This window comes from Trichoderma aggressivum (genome assembly GCF_033847375.1).
Source record: "Trichoderma aggressivum f. europaeum strain CBS 100526 chromosome Unknown scaffold_012, whole genome shotgun sequence".
NCBI lineage: Eukaryota > Fungi > Ascomycota > Sordariomycetes > Hypocreales > Hypocreaceae > Trichoderma > Trichoderma aggressivum.
In genome coordinates, this window is record NW_026946378.1 from 87,570 (window position 1) to 99,706 (window position 12,137).

The 12,137-nt window shown below is 49.2% G+C and overlaps 6 protein-coding genes across 6 annotated transcripts; 2 read left to right on the forward strand and 4 right to left on the reverse strand.

The window, feature by feature from the left end:
- Positions 1–273: 273 nt before the first annotated feature.
- On the reverse strand, positions 274–1,142 carry Triagg1_3918 (uncharacterized protein; the record flags this gene model as incomplete). The annotated part of the gene is made up of 4 exons (XM_062898263.1): positions 274–767; positions 837–903; positions 971–1,029; positions 1,115–1,142. The coding sequence occupies 4 exons, from the start codon at positions 1,140–1,142 to the stop codon at positions 274–276; spliced, it is 648 nt and encodes a 215-aa protein (XP_062756938.1).
- Positions 1,143–2,515: 1,373 nt separating this feature from the next.
- Positions 2,516–2,917, forward strand: Triagg1_3919 (uncharacterized protein; the record flags this gene model as incomplete). Its single annotated transcript, XM_062898265.1, has 1 exon — positions 2,516–2,917. One exon carries the CDS (start codon positions 2,516–2,518, stop codon positions 2,915–2,917), a length of 402 nt encoding a protein of 133 aa, XP_062756939.1.
- Positions 2,918–3,015: 98 nt separating this feature from the next.
- Positions 3,016–4,408, reverse strand: Triagg1_3920 (uncharacterized protein; the record flags this gene model as incomplete). Its single annotated transcript, XM_062898266.1, has 6 exons — positions 3,016–3,176; positions 3,230–3,401; positions 3,538–3,593; positions 3,645–3,768; positions 3,822–4,214; positions 4,319–4,408. 6 exons carry the CDS (start codon positions 4,406–4,408, stop codon positions 3,016–3,018), a joined length of 996 nt encoding a protein of 331 aa, XP_062756940.1.
- A 1,412-nt stretch (positions 4,409–5,820) lies between these two features.
- Triagg1_3921 (uncharacterized protein) lies at positions 5,821–7,590 on the forward strand (the record flags this gene model as incomplete). Its single annotated transcript, XM_062898267.1, has 4 exons — positions 5,821–6,273; positions 6,338–6,829; positions 6,895–7,141; positions 7,205–7,590. 4 exons carry the CDS (start codon positions 5,821–5,823, stop codon positions 7,588–7,590), a joined length of 1,578 nt encoding a protein of 525 aa, XP_062756941.1.
- A 211-nt stretch (positions 7,591–7,801) lies between these two features.
- Triagg1_3922 (uncharacterized protein) lies at positions 7,802–9,083 on the reverse strand (the record flags this gene model as incomplete). Its single annotated transcript, XM_062898268.1, has 4 exons — positions 7,802–7,886; positions 7,946–8,527; positions 8,582–8,695; positions 8,758–9,083. The coding sequence occupies 4 exons, from the start codon at positions 9,081–9,083 to the stop codon at positions 7,802–7,804; spliced, it is 1,107 nt and encodes a 368-aa protein (XP_062756942.1).
- Positions 9,084–9,919: 836 nt separating this feature from the next.
- Positions 9,920–11,874, reverse strand: Triagg1_3923 (uncharacterized protein; the record flags this gene model as incomplete). Its single annotated transcript, XM_062898269.1, has 5 exons — positions 9,920–10,796; positions 10,862–10,945; positions 11,000–11,085; positions 11,136–11,303; positions 11,386–11,874. 5 exons carry the CDS (start codon positions 11,872–11,874, stop codon positions 9,920–9,922), a joined length of 1,704 nt encoding a protein of 567 aa, XP_062756943.1.
- Between the last annotated feature and the right edge of the window lie 263 nt (positions 11,875–12,137).

Below are 12,137 nucleotides of genomic sequence, written 5' to 3' on the forward strand. Positions count from 1 at the left end.
CGCCCTTTCCCTTACTGCCTCAAACCGAGCATACCATCAAACGCCGCCGATGCAATCATTCCCCCCCTTAAGACTACCTGTTTCATCCCGTACACTGTCGTAGCCGTAGAGCTTCCCTGTTTGCGGTGACTAACAAGTCCTCACCACGGTCTGCTATGAAGCTGTCATCACCTTGAGCAAGCCCCAGAGTGATGACCTGTCCCAATCCCCTGTGACAGGGGAACACCGTCACTTCCCTTTTTTTAAAGCACCCAGCAAAAGCCTTTTCGCCGCTTAGACAGGCAGCTTAAACTTCTTGCCCTTGAGAACCTTGTTGTAGTAGATGTAGAAAAAGTCGCTGTAGAGAACCGTCTGGATCAGGCCGGCGACAATGGCGATCCAATCCACCTTATGGTTGGGCTCTGCGACGTAGCGGTAGATCCAGTTGGGGATGTAGAGGGCGCGGTAGAGTCCGAGGGCGAAGAGGTAGTGAGTCGTGATGGTTTCTGCCTCGCCAGTGCGCTGCAACATAAACAGCTGCGGGAGGATGGCCACGGACTCGAGCCAGATGGAAAAGGCCCACATGATCTCGGCGGGCGTGTAATAGTAGGGAAAGGCGACGGCGAGGATGGCGGCGCCGCCAAGGAGGTACTGCACTCGAAAGGTGTCGACGTTGACATCGTTGGTGGGCTTGTAGGCGTTGGTCATGAGGTAGATGATGTAGCCCTGGGAGCCGATGAAGAGGACCTTGAAGACGAAGTTGTAGATGCTGTTGGTCGAGAAGAGATCTGCCCTGTGTTAGCCAGGTCGATTCTGGGTTGCCATTGGACGGTGTTGATGGCTGGTGAGAGGCATACCGAGGTATCTAGTGAGGTAGACGAGCAGATACAGGCCTTGCGACTTGAAGGAGATGCCCGAACAGCTCTACAAGGCGCCGAGTCAGTCGAGCTTGGAGAGAGGCGAAAGCAGCGGCAGCAATGGAGAGACGCACCTTGAGCTGCACCATCTTGTGCAGCAAGATGAGGATACTCGCCAGATGCGAGAAATCCGCTGTTCCTGCGTTAGCGCATCTGCGTCTATCCATGTCGGCTCGTCGCCAAGCAGAGCAGAGCAGAGCATCCACGCCGTTACTCACCAGCAATGCGAAAGACGTTGAGCACCATGGCGGCGGATTGTGAGTGCCTCCGGGACCCGGAGAGCGAGCGGTCAGAAGAAGAAGAAGAAAAAGAAGAGAAGAGAAAAGAAAAGAGAAAAGAAGAAGAAGCGGAGATTGATCTAAGCGGCGGCTGCGCGATCCGGCGTCCAGATAAGAAAAGATCGAAAGGACGGACGGTTAGTTGAAGAGAAGCGAAGAGGGCGATAAGATTGGATGATGCAGCAAAAAGGACACGAACGCGACTGGCATGTCATTGGACAGAAATGCAGCAAAGCTCCCAGGGTGACGGACAGTGTTTAATGTCTATTGACACGGTGCCTAAATAGGCGATTGACAATGCAAAGCACAGCTGCTTGCGGCTTCTTAAAATAGCATCAACGGGAACCTGTCTGTGCTTTGCCCGGCCATTTCTGACTCGATTGTGCCTTTATGTGCAACGTGTTACAATCAAAGATGAGCAGAGCACAGCACAGTACAGCTTGTGCCTGCTTGGGTACCTCATTCTGTACAGCTTCAGAGTCTACGCTGACTTGACTTACCTAATCTCCAAGGATGACATCATTGTGTCTTGACAGGGCCCGTCTCGGCTCGCACATGTGAAAATGAGGATCCAGTGCCGACTCCATAGCTGAATACCATGCTTCTCTACCGCTATAACGGGACTGATTCTCATGACGACATCTTGTAAGGAGATATGCGCGGTATCTACTGTCAAACACCTCCGGTGGAGTTGATCTACAGCTATAACTAGCCAGACATATTAGGAAAGGTCTGCATTTGATAGAGAGGCGATGGCTTCATTCGTACCAATTGAGAAAGCGGAAACGAACCGAATATGTATTGACACAACCAGAATCAACGCGTGATACAGTTGCTGGGAGTTAGCTGCATTCGTTACAAGCCAGTCTCACATCATCATCCCCCAGCTATCTGACCTGCTCTATCCTAAACTAGACTCCTCTTGGCTGAAGGGATCAACCATGAACAAGCGCTGCACAACTTAAGCTTAATACAGGCACAATGCCCTCTACTAACCATATCCAATCGAATAAACCAGACCATGAATGTCATTTTCTGACCAACGAGCGGAGAATCACTCAATATTCCTTCCACTATGGATCATCAGCCAAGGCTCGACGGTAGTCGTAGCAAAGCCCAAGACTAGATCCTTCTGCGAGGACTATTAAATCCACCTCTGCCCATACTAGATATTGTGGCAGATATAGCCCGTTATAGCTCCCTTCTCACCAAAATTTCCTCAGGCGAATAGCATCTTCGGTTTAATCACATTTCTTCTCACCAAGGTGAGGCATTAGATCTTCACGCGCACACTCATCTCAGTTGACACCCAATTCATATCGTTTACTGCAGCTTTCCAGTATGAACGCAGCGCAACTCGTCGAAAAGCACTTCCAGACCCTCAAGGTCGACCAACAAGCATGGCTCAGCTTATACGCCCCCGACGCCGTGGCAGAAATGCCAAACTCGCCTCATCCCCACCCAACCAAAGTAGAGGGACTCGAGGCTATTGGCGCTTCGGTAGCGGGCTTCGTCGGCAGTATGGGCGATGACTTTAATGTCCAAATCAAAAAGATTTATCCCATCAATGGCGAGGATGCCGCTTTTGTCGAATTCACCATGACTGGAACGGTAACGATGACGGGGAAAAAGTACAAGCAGAACTACGTGTCGTATTTCCGCGCTGAGAGTGGCAAGATTGTTCTGTACCGGGAGTATTTTGACAGTTCACGGATAGCTGCTGCTTTTGCGCTGGATCATTAGAGTATTTTGACGGGATTATGTATTATAGAAGCGTGGTGCTAGCATAACTACAACCGCAGTGACTTTCCTTACTGCTTCTTATTGTACAACGTCTTGATTTAGAGGAGGCTAGGGGGGCATCGTCTTGGAAAGGTATTCTCGTACGCACGCAGAAAGTTCAACAGCATTTCTTCGCCCCCAGCAGTCGTAAATGCAACCAAGCCAATTGGTCGGCCGTTGTACTCGAGGTACGACAATGGCATCGTTGCGGAGGGGTAGCCTGTCCATGGTTAGATAATGCCTACGAGCAACTTGGGTGTCCTGGAACCATACCGGCAGCCGACACCAATAGGTTTACGGGAGAGTCAGCTGGCGCAATGACTAGATCTACGTCATATTCTTCAAGTGTCTTGTCAATGCCAATGTCTCGGCCAACTTTGCGCGCATGCCTTAGGAGGAAATCATGCTCTTCATCGGACATTGTCATTGTGACGGCGTTCTGGAGCTGATCTTGGTTGTCATAGCCTGAGCACGGTCAGTGAGGAACTAGGGGATTGTGGGATGAATGACGACCTGCCTGGTGGAAGCGCTTTCTCTGCATGTTTCTGGTTGAATCTTATGAGTTCATCCAGGCTCCGCACTTGGGAATCTTCGAGGGTTCCAAGGTAACCCTCAAATGTGGGTTTAAACCGAGCCGCTGAACAAGTTAGATCATATTTCCGTGGCAGTCGAGCGGGAGGCTGTTTACCTTGAATATCGTAGAAACTATGCCGCCCATTCACTTCAAATGCATCGATGGATACAAGTCCTACTTCTTTCAAGGACTTTGCCGTAAGTGCCATCTTTGCATAGGCTGCTTGGGTGTCTTTTTTCTAGAGATTTTTGTTTAGTGACTGTAACAAATTCCAGCTTTCAATCATCTTACTATCTGCGCCGTGGCTTCTGGCACTGGGCGCTGTAGATCAGAGTCGAAAAACCATGTTCCTGGAGAGAGACACCCAATTTTGAAATCTCTAAAGTCATGAGCCATCATTTGAGAATAAAGCTTTCTCTCTTTGCTTCCCTTTGGAGTGGTTAAGACATCCAAAAGGTTTGCCAGATCAGAAGGCGATTTCGCCATCGGTCCCACAGTATCGAATAAATGGTATAGAGGTATCAAGCCATCTTGTGGGACCAGATTCATCGTTGGCCGGAGAGTGTATAATGCCGCTCGGGTGCTCGGTGTGATCAAAGACCCTCCAGTGTCCGTTCCTATCGCCAGGGGGGCATACCCTGCGCTGACGCCAACGGCAGAGCCCGTTGATGAGCCAGAGGGTGACTATAGACGTTTGACAACGTTAGTAAGTACTGTAGGACGTCAAGTTTGCCATCTTCTTGACACATATCGTCTCGGCTAATGAGTATTCAGTTCCCGCTACTCACCGAGTGCCCAAGGACACCGTCGGTCAAATTTACATCACCGGTAGTGTATGCAGATTGCGTTTGACCGCCTAAAGCCGACCATCCAGGCATGATACTTGAACCTCTGCAAGACAGTATTAGTCACCGTACGGAGAAAGGTCAAGTAGTTGGACAAAGCTGGATGAAGCCGTGTCAGTTGCGTACTTGAACCCAGCGAGTTCCTGGTGATCTATATATTAGATACGGTTTATATAGCCAGTTCAAGGAAGTACTCACTGATAACTGTGTTTTCCCTATGATAATCATCCCTGCTTCCAGAATCTGCATTTTGTTAGAATTTCTTTTCGCACTGAGGTTAGACAGGAACACAAATGTGTTGGAACTGGTAGTCATAGGGCTAGAAATATTTCATTGCCGACTGCATTTGATGATATTAAAGGCCAGAAAGAGAAGAAGACATGCTGGAGGTGTAAATGTGCCGCAGTGGAGTGGAGAAGGTGTGTCCAACGACTCACTCTGTCTATAACCTCAGCGCTCTTTGACGGTCGCGATGTAAGCAAGGCAAGACTGCCTCCCGTAGTGTTCATTCCCAGACTTGGGTGGGTTGCGATATTGTCCTAAGAACTAGTTATTCTTGCCATGCACATGTAAATCGAGTAAGTCAGGTGAAGGTGAAGAATACCTTGATGAGGATGGGGATCCCGTGAAGGGGCCCACGCAGGTGGCCATTCTTGCGTTCGAGGTCTAGGGCAGTCGCCACGGCCCTGGCATGTGGATTTCTCTGTAGAACGGCCTTGAGATAATCGTCATGCCTATCAATCTGAGCGAAGCATCTATCGACCAATTCAACGCTCGTGAGCTCGCCAGCCTCCAAGAGCTGTTGGAGATCTTCTGCGGTTGCTGTCAGCAGATTAATCGATGGCCGTGGAGTCCCTGAGGGCCACGAGAATGGCCAGGCCAGACGAAAGAAATACGCTATAGAGCACATAACGAGTAAGAGGAATATGACGCCACGCAAAATACTGTAGACCGTATGTGGCGGAGACAACATGATCCTTGGGGCGCTCGATTCATGGTCACTACAAAGATCGGCACTGAGGAAGTTGGGCGCTATCTTGATTTAAGGCTGGGTGTTGTTGGCCGCGGACATCATGTGAGGATATAACACGGACGCCGTTGGGTGTTATCATGTGCGGTTGGACAAAGACAGCGCATTGGAAGGATCATTCAACATTCCTTGTATTATTACAAAAAAAATGCCGCGTTGTGTTGAGGTTATAGGGCATAACCGAGCAATAGGTTGCCTCGCTGTCACATAGGAGCATTGGAACTCAAGGCTCCCTTGTCTCAACCCATCCTTTCCTACGTGAGCCCCCTCTTAAGTATCTGATCATCACTGTCTCTGCAGGAACATGAGCCAATTGATCTTTTCATAGATTTGGTTCATCTTCATAGATTCTTATGATTATTTATTTTATTTTGATCATTATCTACTACTGAACGTATCCCTAACCATTTTAAAGATGGGTGTCGAAGCGCCCCCAACCCCCGAGCGCATCATCTCTAACGCATCATATGGCATAATCGATCCGCTGACTACCACGGCCGAGGAACTGCAGGAGCTTCTGACATCAGGTAGCCTAACTAGCCTAGATTTGATCAATGTTTATCTTGGTCAGATTGAGCAGCACAACAACAACGGTCTGAAGTTGAATGCAATCATTTCCACCGCGCCATACCACATCGTTGCTAAACAAGCCAGACTTCTTGATGCAGAAAGAGCCACTGGCAACATACGCGGTCCTCTGCACGGAATCCCAGTTGTCGTCAAAGACAATGTAATGACTGGCTCTTCACTCGGCATGGACACTACGTGCGGCTCCTATGCTCTTGTTGGAGCCAAGGCACCAAACGCTCCAATAGTAGATCGTCTTGTGAAGGCTGGCATGATTATCATTGCGAAAGCCAATCTATCTGTAGGTACATCCGTGGGGGCACTCTCCTGGGCTGCAGATGTTGACTTGTGTTTCTTTTTGTCAGGAATGGGCTGGCTCAAAAGGATTCGGAATGGTAACCGGGTGGTCAGCAGTCGGCGACCAGACACAGTCACCATATGTCAAGGGTGGCTATGTGCCTGGAGACAAGATTTTAGGACACAGCACTCCATGTGGTTCTTCATCTGGATCTGCCGTAGCCGTGGCCGCTGGGTTCGCACCCGTAGCATTGGGGACCGAATCTGACGGATCCATCACACAGCCAGCTGGAAGGGCCTCTCTATATGCAATGAAAGTTACCGTTGGAGCATTAGACACAAAGGGGACATCACCACAATCTCCAATTACGGATAGTCTTGGCGAAATGGCCAAAAGCTCCGGAGACCTTGCTAACTTTATCGGAGCTATAATGGAGCAAGATTACTCTTCTTATCTGACAAAGACGTGGGCAGGGCAGAAAGCTGCCTTTGTGGATCCCGGGAAGTGGGAGCTCCATCCAGCTGTTTGCGAACGGATCGAAATAGTCCGCGAAAAACAAGTAAGTATGAGTCATGTTGATCATTTAGGCAAATTATTGTAATATTGACATTCATCATCTGAAAGATTTCGGAGTTTCTCCAAGCTGTAGCTATTATCCGGGAGTCTGGGGCAGAAGTGACGGAAAGTGTCGTGTTGCCACAAGTTGATGAGATCACTTGGGAGGGTGAGGACGCTCTTGAAACTGTATGGAACTCATATCTTGGCAGTGAAGTCAACTCTTTCCTCAATGAGTACACCGAGTCCTCGGTACGCACAGTTGAGCAGCTGATACAGTGGAACTCTGACCACAAAGACTTGGAACTCCCGCTAGGTAAGCGACATCGGTTAAACGAGACAAGCCGTTGCAACAAGCCAGAAGCTAACAACGCCACAGAATTTCCGGGTCAACAGCAGCTCGAGAATACATTGAAGAGCAACCTAACAGTGGAGAAGCGGCACGAAATTGTCTCGTTCATCCGCAAGATGGCCAAAGACGACGGATTTGACCGAATCTTTGAAGAGACAGGGGCCGAAGTGCTCATAGGACCATTAGACGGGCGGATTGTCACCGTTGCTGCTGCGGCGGGATACCCTGCTGGAGTGGCGCCGTTGGGTTATGCTGACAACTACAATGGTAGAGCATATGGCGTGGCCATTGTGGCAAAAGCTGGGGATGAGGGAAAGATTCTACAAGCCATGAGTGCTTGGGAGAAGACGATGCCACGACGGATCCCGCCGCCACAGCTGGCAAATTATAAGCTTCGACATAACACAGCATGAGAGAGCAGTGGTTGTTCCTTAGCTGTTCTAGTGTGTAGAAAATTGAATGAGACGAATTGTAGACTCGAAGCTCTACTTTGCAATCTTATGTTTTATAAAATCCACGCTTCATATTTTAAAATTCTATCATATTCAAGATATGCATTAAAAACTATCTATAAGAAGATACAAGAAGAATAATCATCGCCCCGATATACTGGAGAGATGCCAATTAAGCCTTCACCCCGTGCTTGCTCAAGAAGGAAAAGATCTTCTGGAACGCCTGAGGAGCGACCTTGTGGAAGTTGAGGTTGTGTCTGCAGCCTTGTTAGCGATTGATGACTTGTAGAGAAGACATTCAAGACGAATTACTCACCCAGCAGGCAAATCCTCGACGTATTCAAGCGCCTTGGAGCCGGTGAAGATAGTCTTGGTGTTGTTCACAACGCCAACGCAGTTTCCACCACAAGCGGAAACGTCAAACTGGCCCTGGATAACGTAAACGGGCGCCTTGATGTTCTCGTAGTGGATGGTCGTGGCGAGGAGGGATGGGAGTTCGCCGACGGCAAAGGGCTGGCTGGCAACGTTGAAGGTGTACTCGGCAACTTTGCGCTCAAAGTAAGGGGTAGCGTAGTAGACATAAGTCTCGGAGTACAAATCCGCGGTGGTCAGGTATCCCGAATCAAGAGCTCCCCAGCGCAGGGGGTTTTGGGATCGGGCAACGCGGAGGCTGGCTCCAGCGAGAAAGGGGGGGAAGTAGTCAAAGGTGCCGCTGAAGCCGGTGAGGACGAGGCCATCGACGGCGATGTTTGAGGCAGCAGCAGAGGAGATGTAGGAGCCGTAGCTGTGGCCGATGAGGACGACCTTGGTAGCATGGGCTTTGGTCTTGACATAGTTGACGAGACCCTGCAGGACGGCGACCTCGACTTGGAACTGTGCGTCTGTCAAGGAGTTGACCCTGTTTTGGAATGTTTAGTATATAGACTTGGGATTTTTACCGGCGTCAACTTACTTGGGCGATGAGCCAACGCCAATGCGGTCGTAGCTAAGAACTGAATAACCGGCGGCAACGGCAGCGTTGATGAAGTTGTACTGTGCACTTCCAGGGAAGCTTGGGTTCCAGTAACTGCACAAAAGCTGTTAGAATCATACATCTTCACAATGGATAGATCTCGTATGAAGACTCACAGCTTGGACTCGATGATGCCGTGAGTGAGCACCAATGTGGGGCCTCCGTTGCCGCACAAGGTAGCTCCGACGGTGTAAGTGCTCTTCACATCATAAGATGTGTTCCCATTGATGGGGAGAGGATCGGCCGAGTATCCTGCATCTCGACGGGTAAGGTTGAGAGTCAGAGCAGCTACATCCCAATCATCCTTAAGAGACGCTGTCACAATGAAGCGAGGCGTCGAGACAGTAATTGGGATTTGAATATCCCGACAGTGGGCCGAAGCCGGCTGCGGCAATGCCTGAGCGGCCGCAGCGAAAAGAGGAATTAGCCGAGTAAAGAGCATCTTGTTAATGGTAATGAATGGAGAGCTGCTGAGTTATTGAAGACAGACAACTTGAGGGATGGAGTTGCAATTGCTTCTGGGAGTTGTTAGTTGTTATACTTATATCCCGAGACAACTATTCCTCCGATCCGCTCATTCGGTAACCTAGTTGCATTGGTAATAGCTCGACAGCCTGTCATTAGTAAACACCGTCAACATCTACACCGATTACATACTCGGCTAATTACCCCGTAGGAGAGGGCGTTGATAGTGTTGTTGCCGTGCAACTCTATAGCCTCTGGCATCTTTAGATGCGCAGTAGTAATCAAAAAAGGATCTCGTAAGCCAAATAAGGTACAAGGCCCGAGGGATGCTCTAAAGCTTTAACTCTATCGAGAAAATGGATCCATGTCCAACATCCACAGCAATGGAATCAGAGGCGGAAAATTAGACGGCTGACCAATGGTGGATTTTCCCGTTGCGCCAAAAGTTACCGTCTCCAACACTACGTCGGTAATCAGCTCATTTCTAAGAACTCCTCCTTTCTACCGGCTCCGACCCATCGGCATTTGCATCATGCTCTCCACGGACCTGCATGTTAGGGCTGAAGCTGTACTAGGTTGGTTGCCCGATTTACATGTGCTCCTATCAAGAACGCTCCACACGGAGTGTCGCAGTCTCCATCGAATATGCTGACTACTTTATTACTATGTATGCTAGATGTATGTTCCTTGTGATGACATGAAAATGAGGTGATTACCCACAGACCTACTCGTATGTGGTATTAACCTTTAAACTAAGGGATGGCCCAACCCAACGGTGCATGCATTAGCATTAGCATATGTATGCAGTTTTGTCTAAATTATTTGATGGACCAGATATTTGATCCGGTTCGTGATTGTTGATCCAGACTTCCATGTGCCCTCGCTTCTCACCGTCCGCGCCGTTTCGCTCGATCGTCGTTTCCTAGCCTGCATCTCTTCAACAAACTTGGGCCATGTATTCGTCAAAACCAGATATTTGATATGACTCTGTATGCTGTCGAACACCGTCACTTCAAAAGCATCGGGAATCTCGCCGTCATATTTCATCCTGGGAGTGGTCCTGGTGGTTAGTTCGAACGGACCATCAGCATCGCAGCTCCGGAAAGGGGCCACTTCAATATCGAATGGAGTTGCTGGGTTGACAGTATGTTCTCCACAAACGATACGAGCGGCTTTTTCAAAAATATTCTCGACGCGTTTGAGCTCGCCAGAGGCCAGATTTAGAGGAAACTCGGCGTCTCTGGGGCTGATATAGTCGACGTAAATCTCCAGAGCGCCATTATAAAATTCACGTGTCTGTTGATTGCTCAACTTCTCACTCCATGATGACTTCCATTTCGCGACACTGGTCAAGAAGGCAATGTTTTCTCCCGAAAAGTCTCTTAGTGCAGAGAATTCCTGCAGCGGACGTGGATCCTCGGTGAGGACCAGTTCAAGGGCGCTCATGGTTAAAAAGCGGTCGCCGAGATCTTCCTGAAACATTTCAATAGCTTTCCCCTTTGGGCTTGAGGTATTGGACGAGAAAATCCAGTCTGCTGAAGAAGATGGGCTGGGCGGCGTATCGTCAGGTGAAGAACCCCATTTGGCATTTGAACGCGCTGCTTTCCTTTGCCGAAGCCAAAACTTGAACACCTGGAAGACGGGAACGAAGACAGTGAATACTTCAAACATGAGGATGGAGAGGTGAATCCTGTGTTGATAATGGGGTTTTCAGTACGTGTGTTTTGTTCAATCAATCCGTTTGCAAGTACTCACCATTGACTGGGCGTGAAGTATCGATTAACCTTTTCAAAGGCAGGAACATAGGACGAAATCAGGAACATTGGCGTCGCGTGAAGGCTAGATGAATCGTTAGCTCTTTCATCAAGATCTCGAGAAAAACGGCCGACTCACTTGGAGATACAGCAGCCGATCGTTTGTGTGCGCCATCCCATGGTATCGCGGATCCCCCATGCTCGCCAAATCAGAAAAGGCGCAATCTAAGAAGAAGTTAGCCACGGCAACCTTGTCGTTATAAATCATGACATACGATCCAAGTCCAGACAACCTGCCATAAGACGGACGGCCACCATTCCCACCCTCGACCCAAGTCCACCAGCTGCTCGGGGATCGTCGCGCCACGAAGTTCGGTACCAGGAATGCCAAACGTCGGATGGTATTTTCGACATGCTACCCACATACCGACGGTGAGGAGGACCTGAGTGCAACGTTTTAGCACGTGAGCAAAGGGAAGAAGAAAAACTCTCGCTTTGCCAACGCGGAGTCTTAGACAAACACACCTGGACAAACATTCCGAGGCCAATGAAAAGCAAGGCTCGCTTTGTATGATCCATGTTTCTTAGGCGACAAAGCCACGAAGTTCTCGCGCCATTGCAGCCGGGCTCGACCCGACGGGAAGGATGAGTAAACTGTTTCTGCAGTCTTGCCACGCGAAGGAAGCGGAGATTGGACGCGTGGAAGAGTGCGACTCCCAGAGGGAACCAGAGACTCATGAAGAAGTATTGAATGTCGTATGCGAGGACTAGTGGCATGGTTGCTCCGATGGGATATGTGATCTGTGCGAGGATCCAGTATATGTGAAGAAATGCAATGGCGGAGAAAGACAGTAGCAGGCCGCGAATCTTTAACACAGGAAGGTTTCTGTTATACCAGCAGAAGACCATGCCTGTGATGAGGAACGTCGTCCATGATGCACACCAAGAGATGTAGAATACGCCAACCTTGTCCCAATTAGCGGGACTCGGCGGAAGAGTGTAAACAGATACCATCGTGGTAGCCTCTCTTGGAGAGTTACAGTAACGAGTGAATACTAAACAATGAGAGTGTTAAAAATGATCATCCAAGGCGCAGTCAATTTAACAAATCCAGAAAGGGGCTCAAGGGGATATAGGTCTCAGTCATTACATCCATCTCAACGATTGTCCAAGTATTACTACTCTCCCTCCCTTACATAGGGTGTGTGCTCTGGCCCAAAGCTGGAAGAAGGCTTCTGTTCTGGGTTTGCAGATCACCAGACTAATAAATGCTGTGT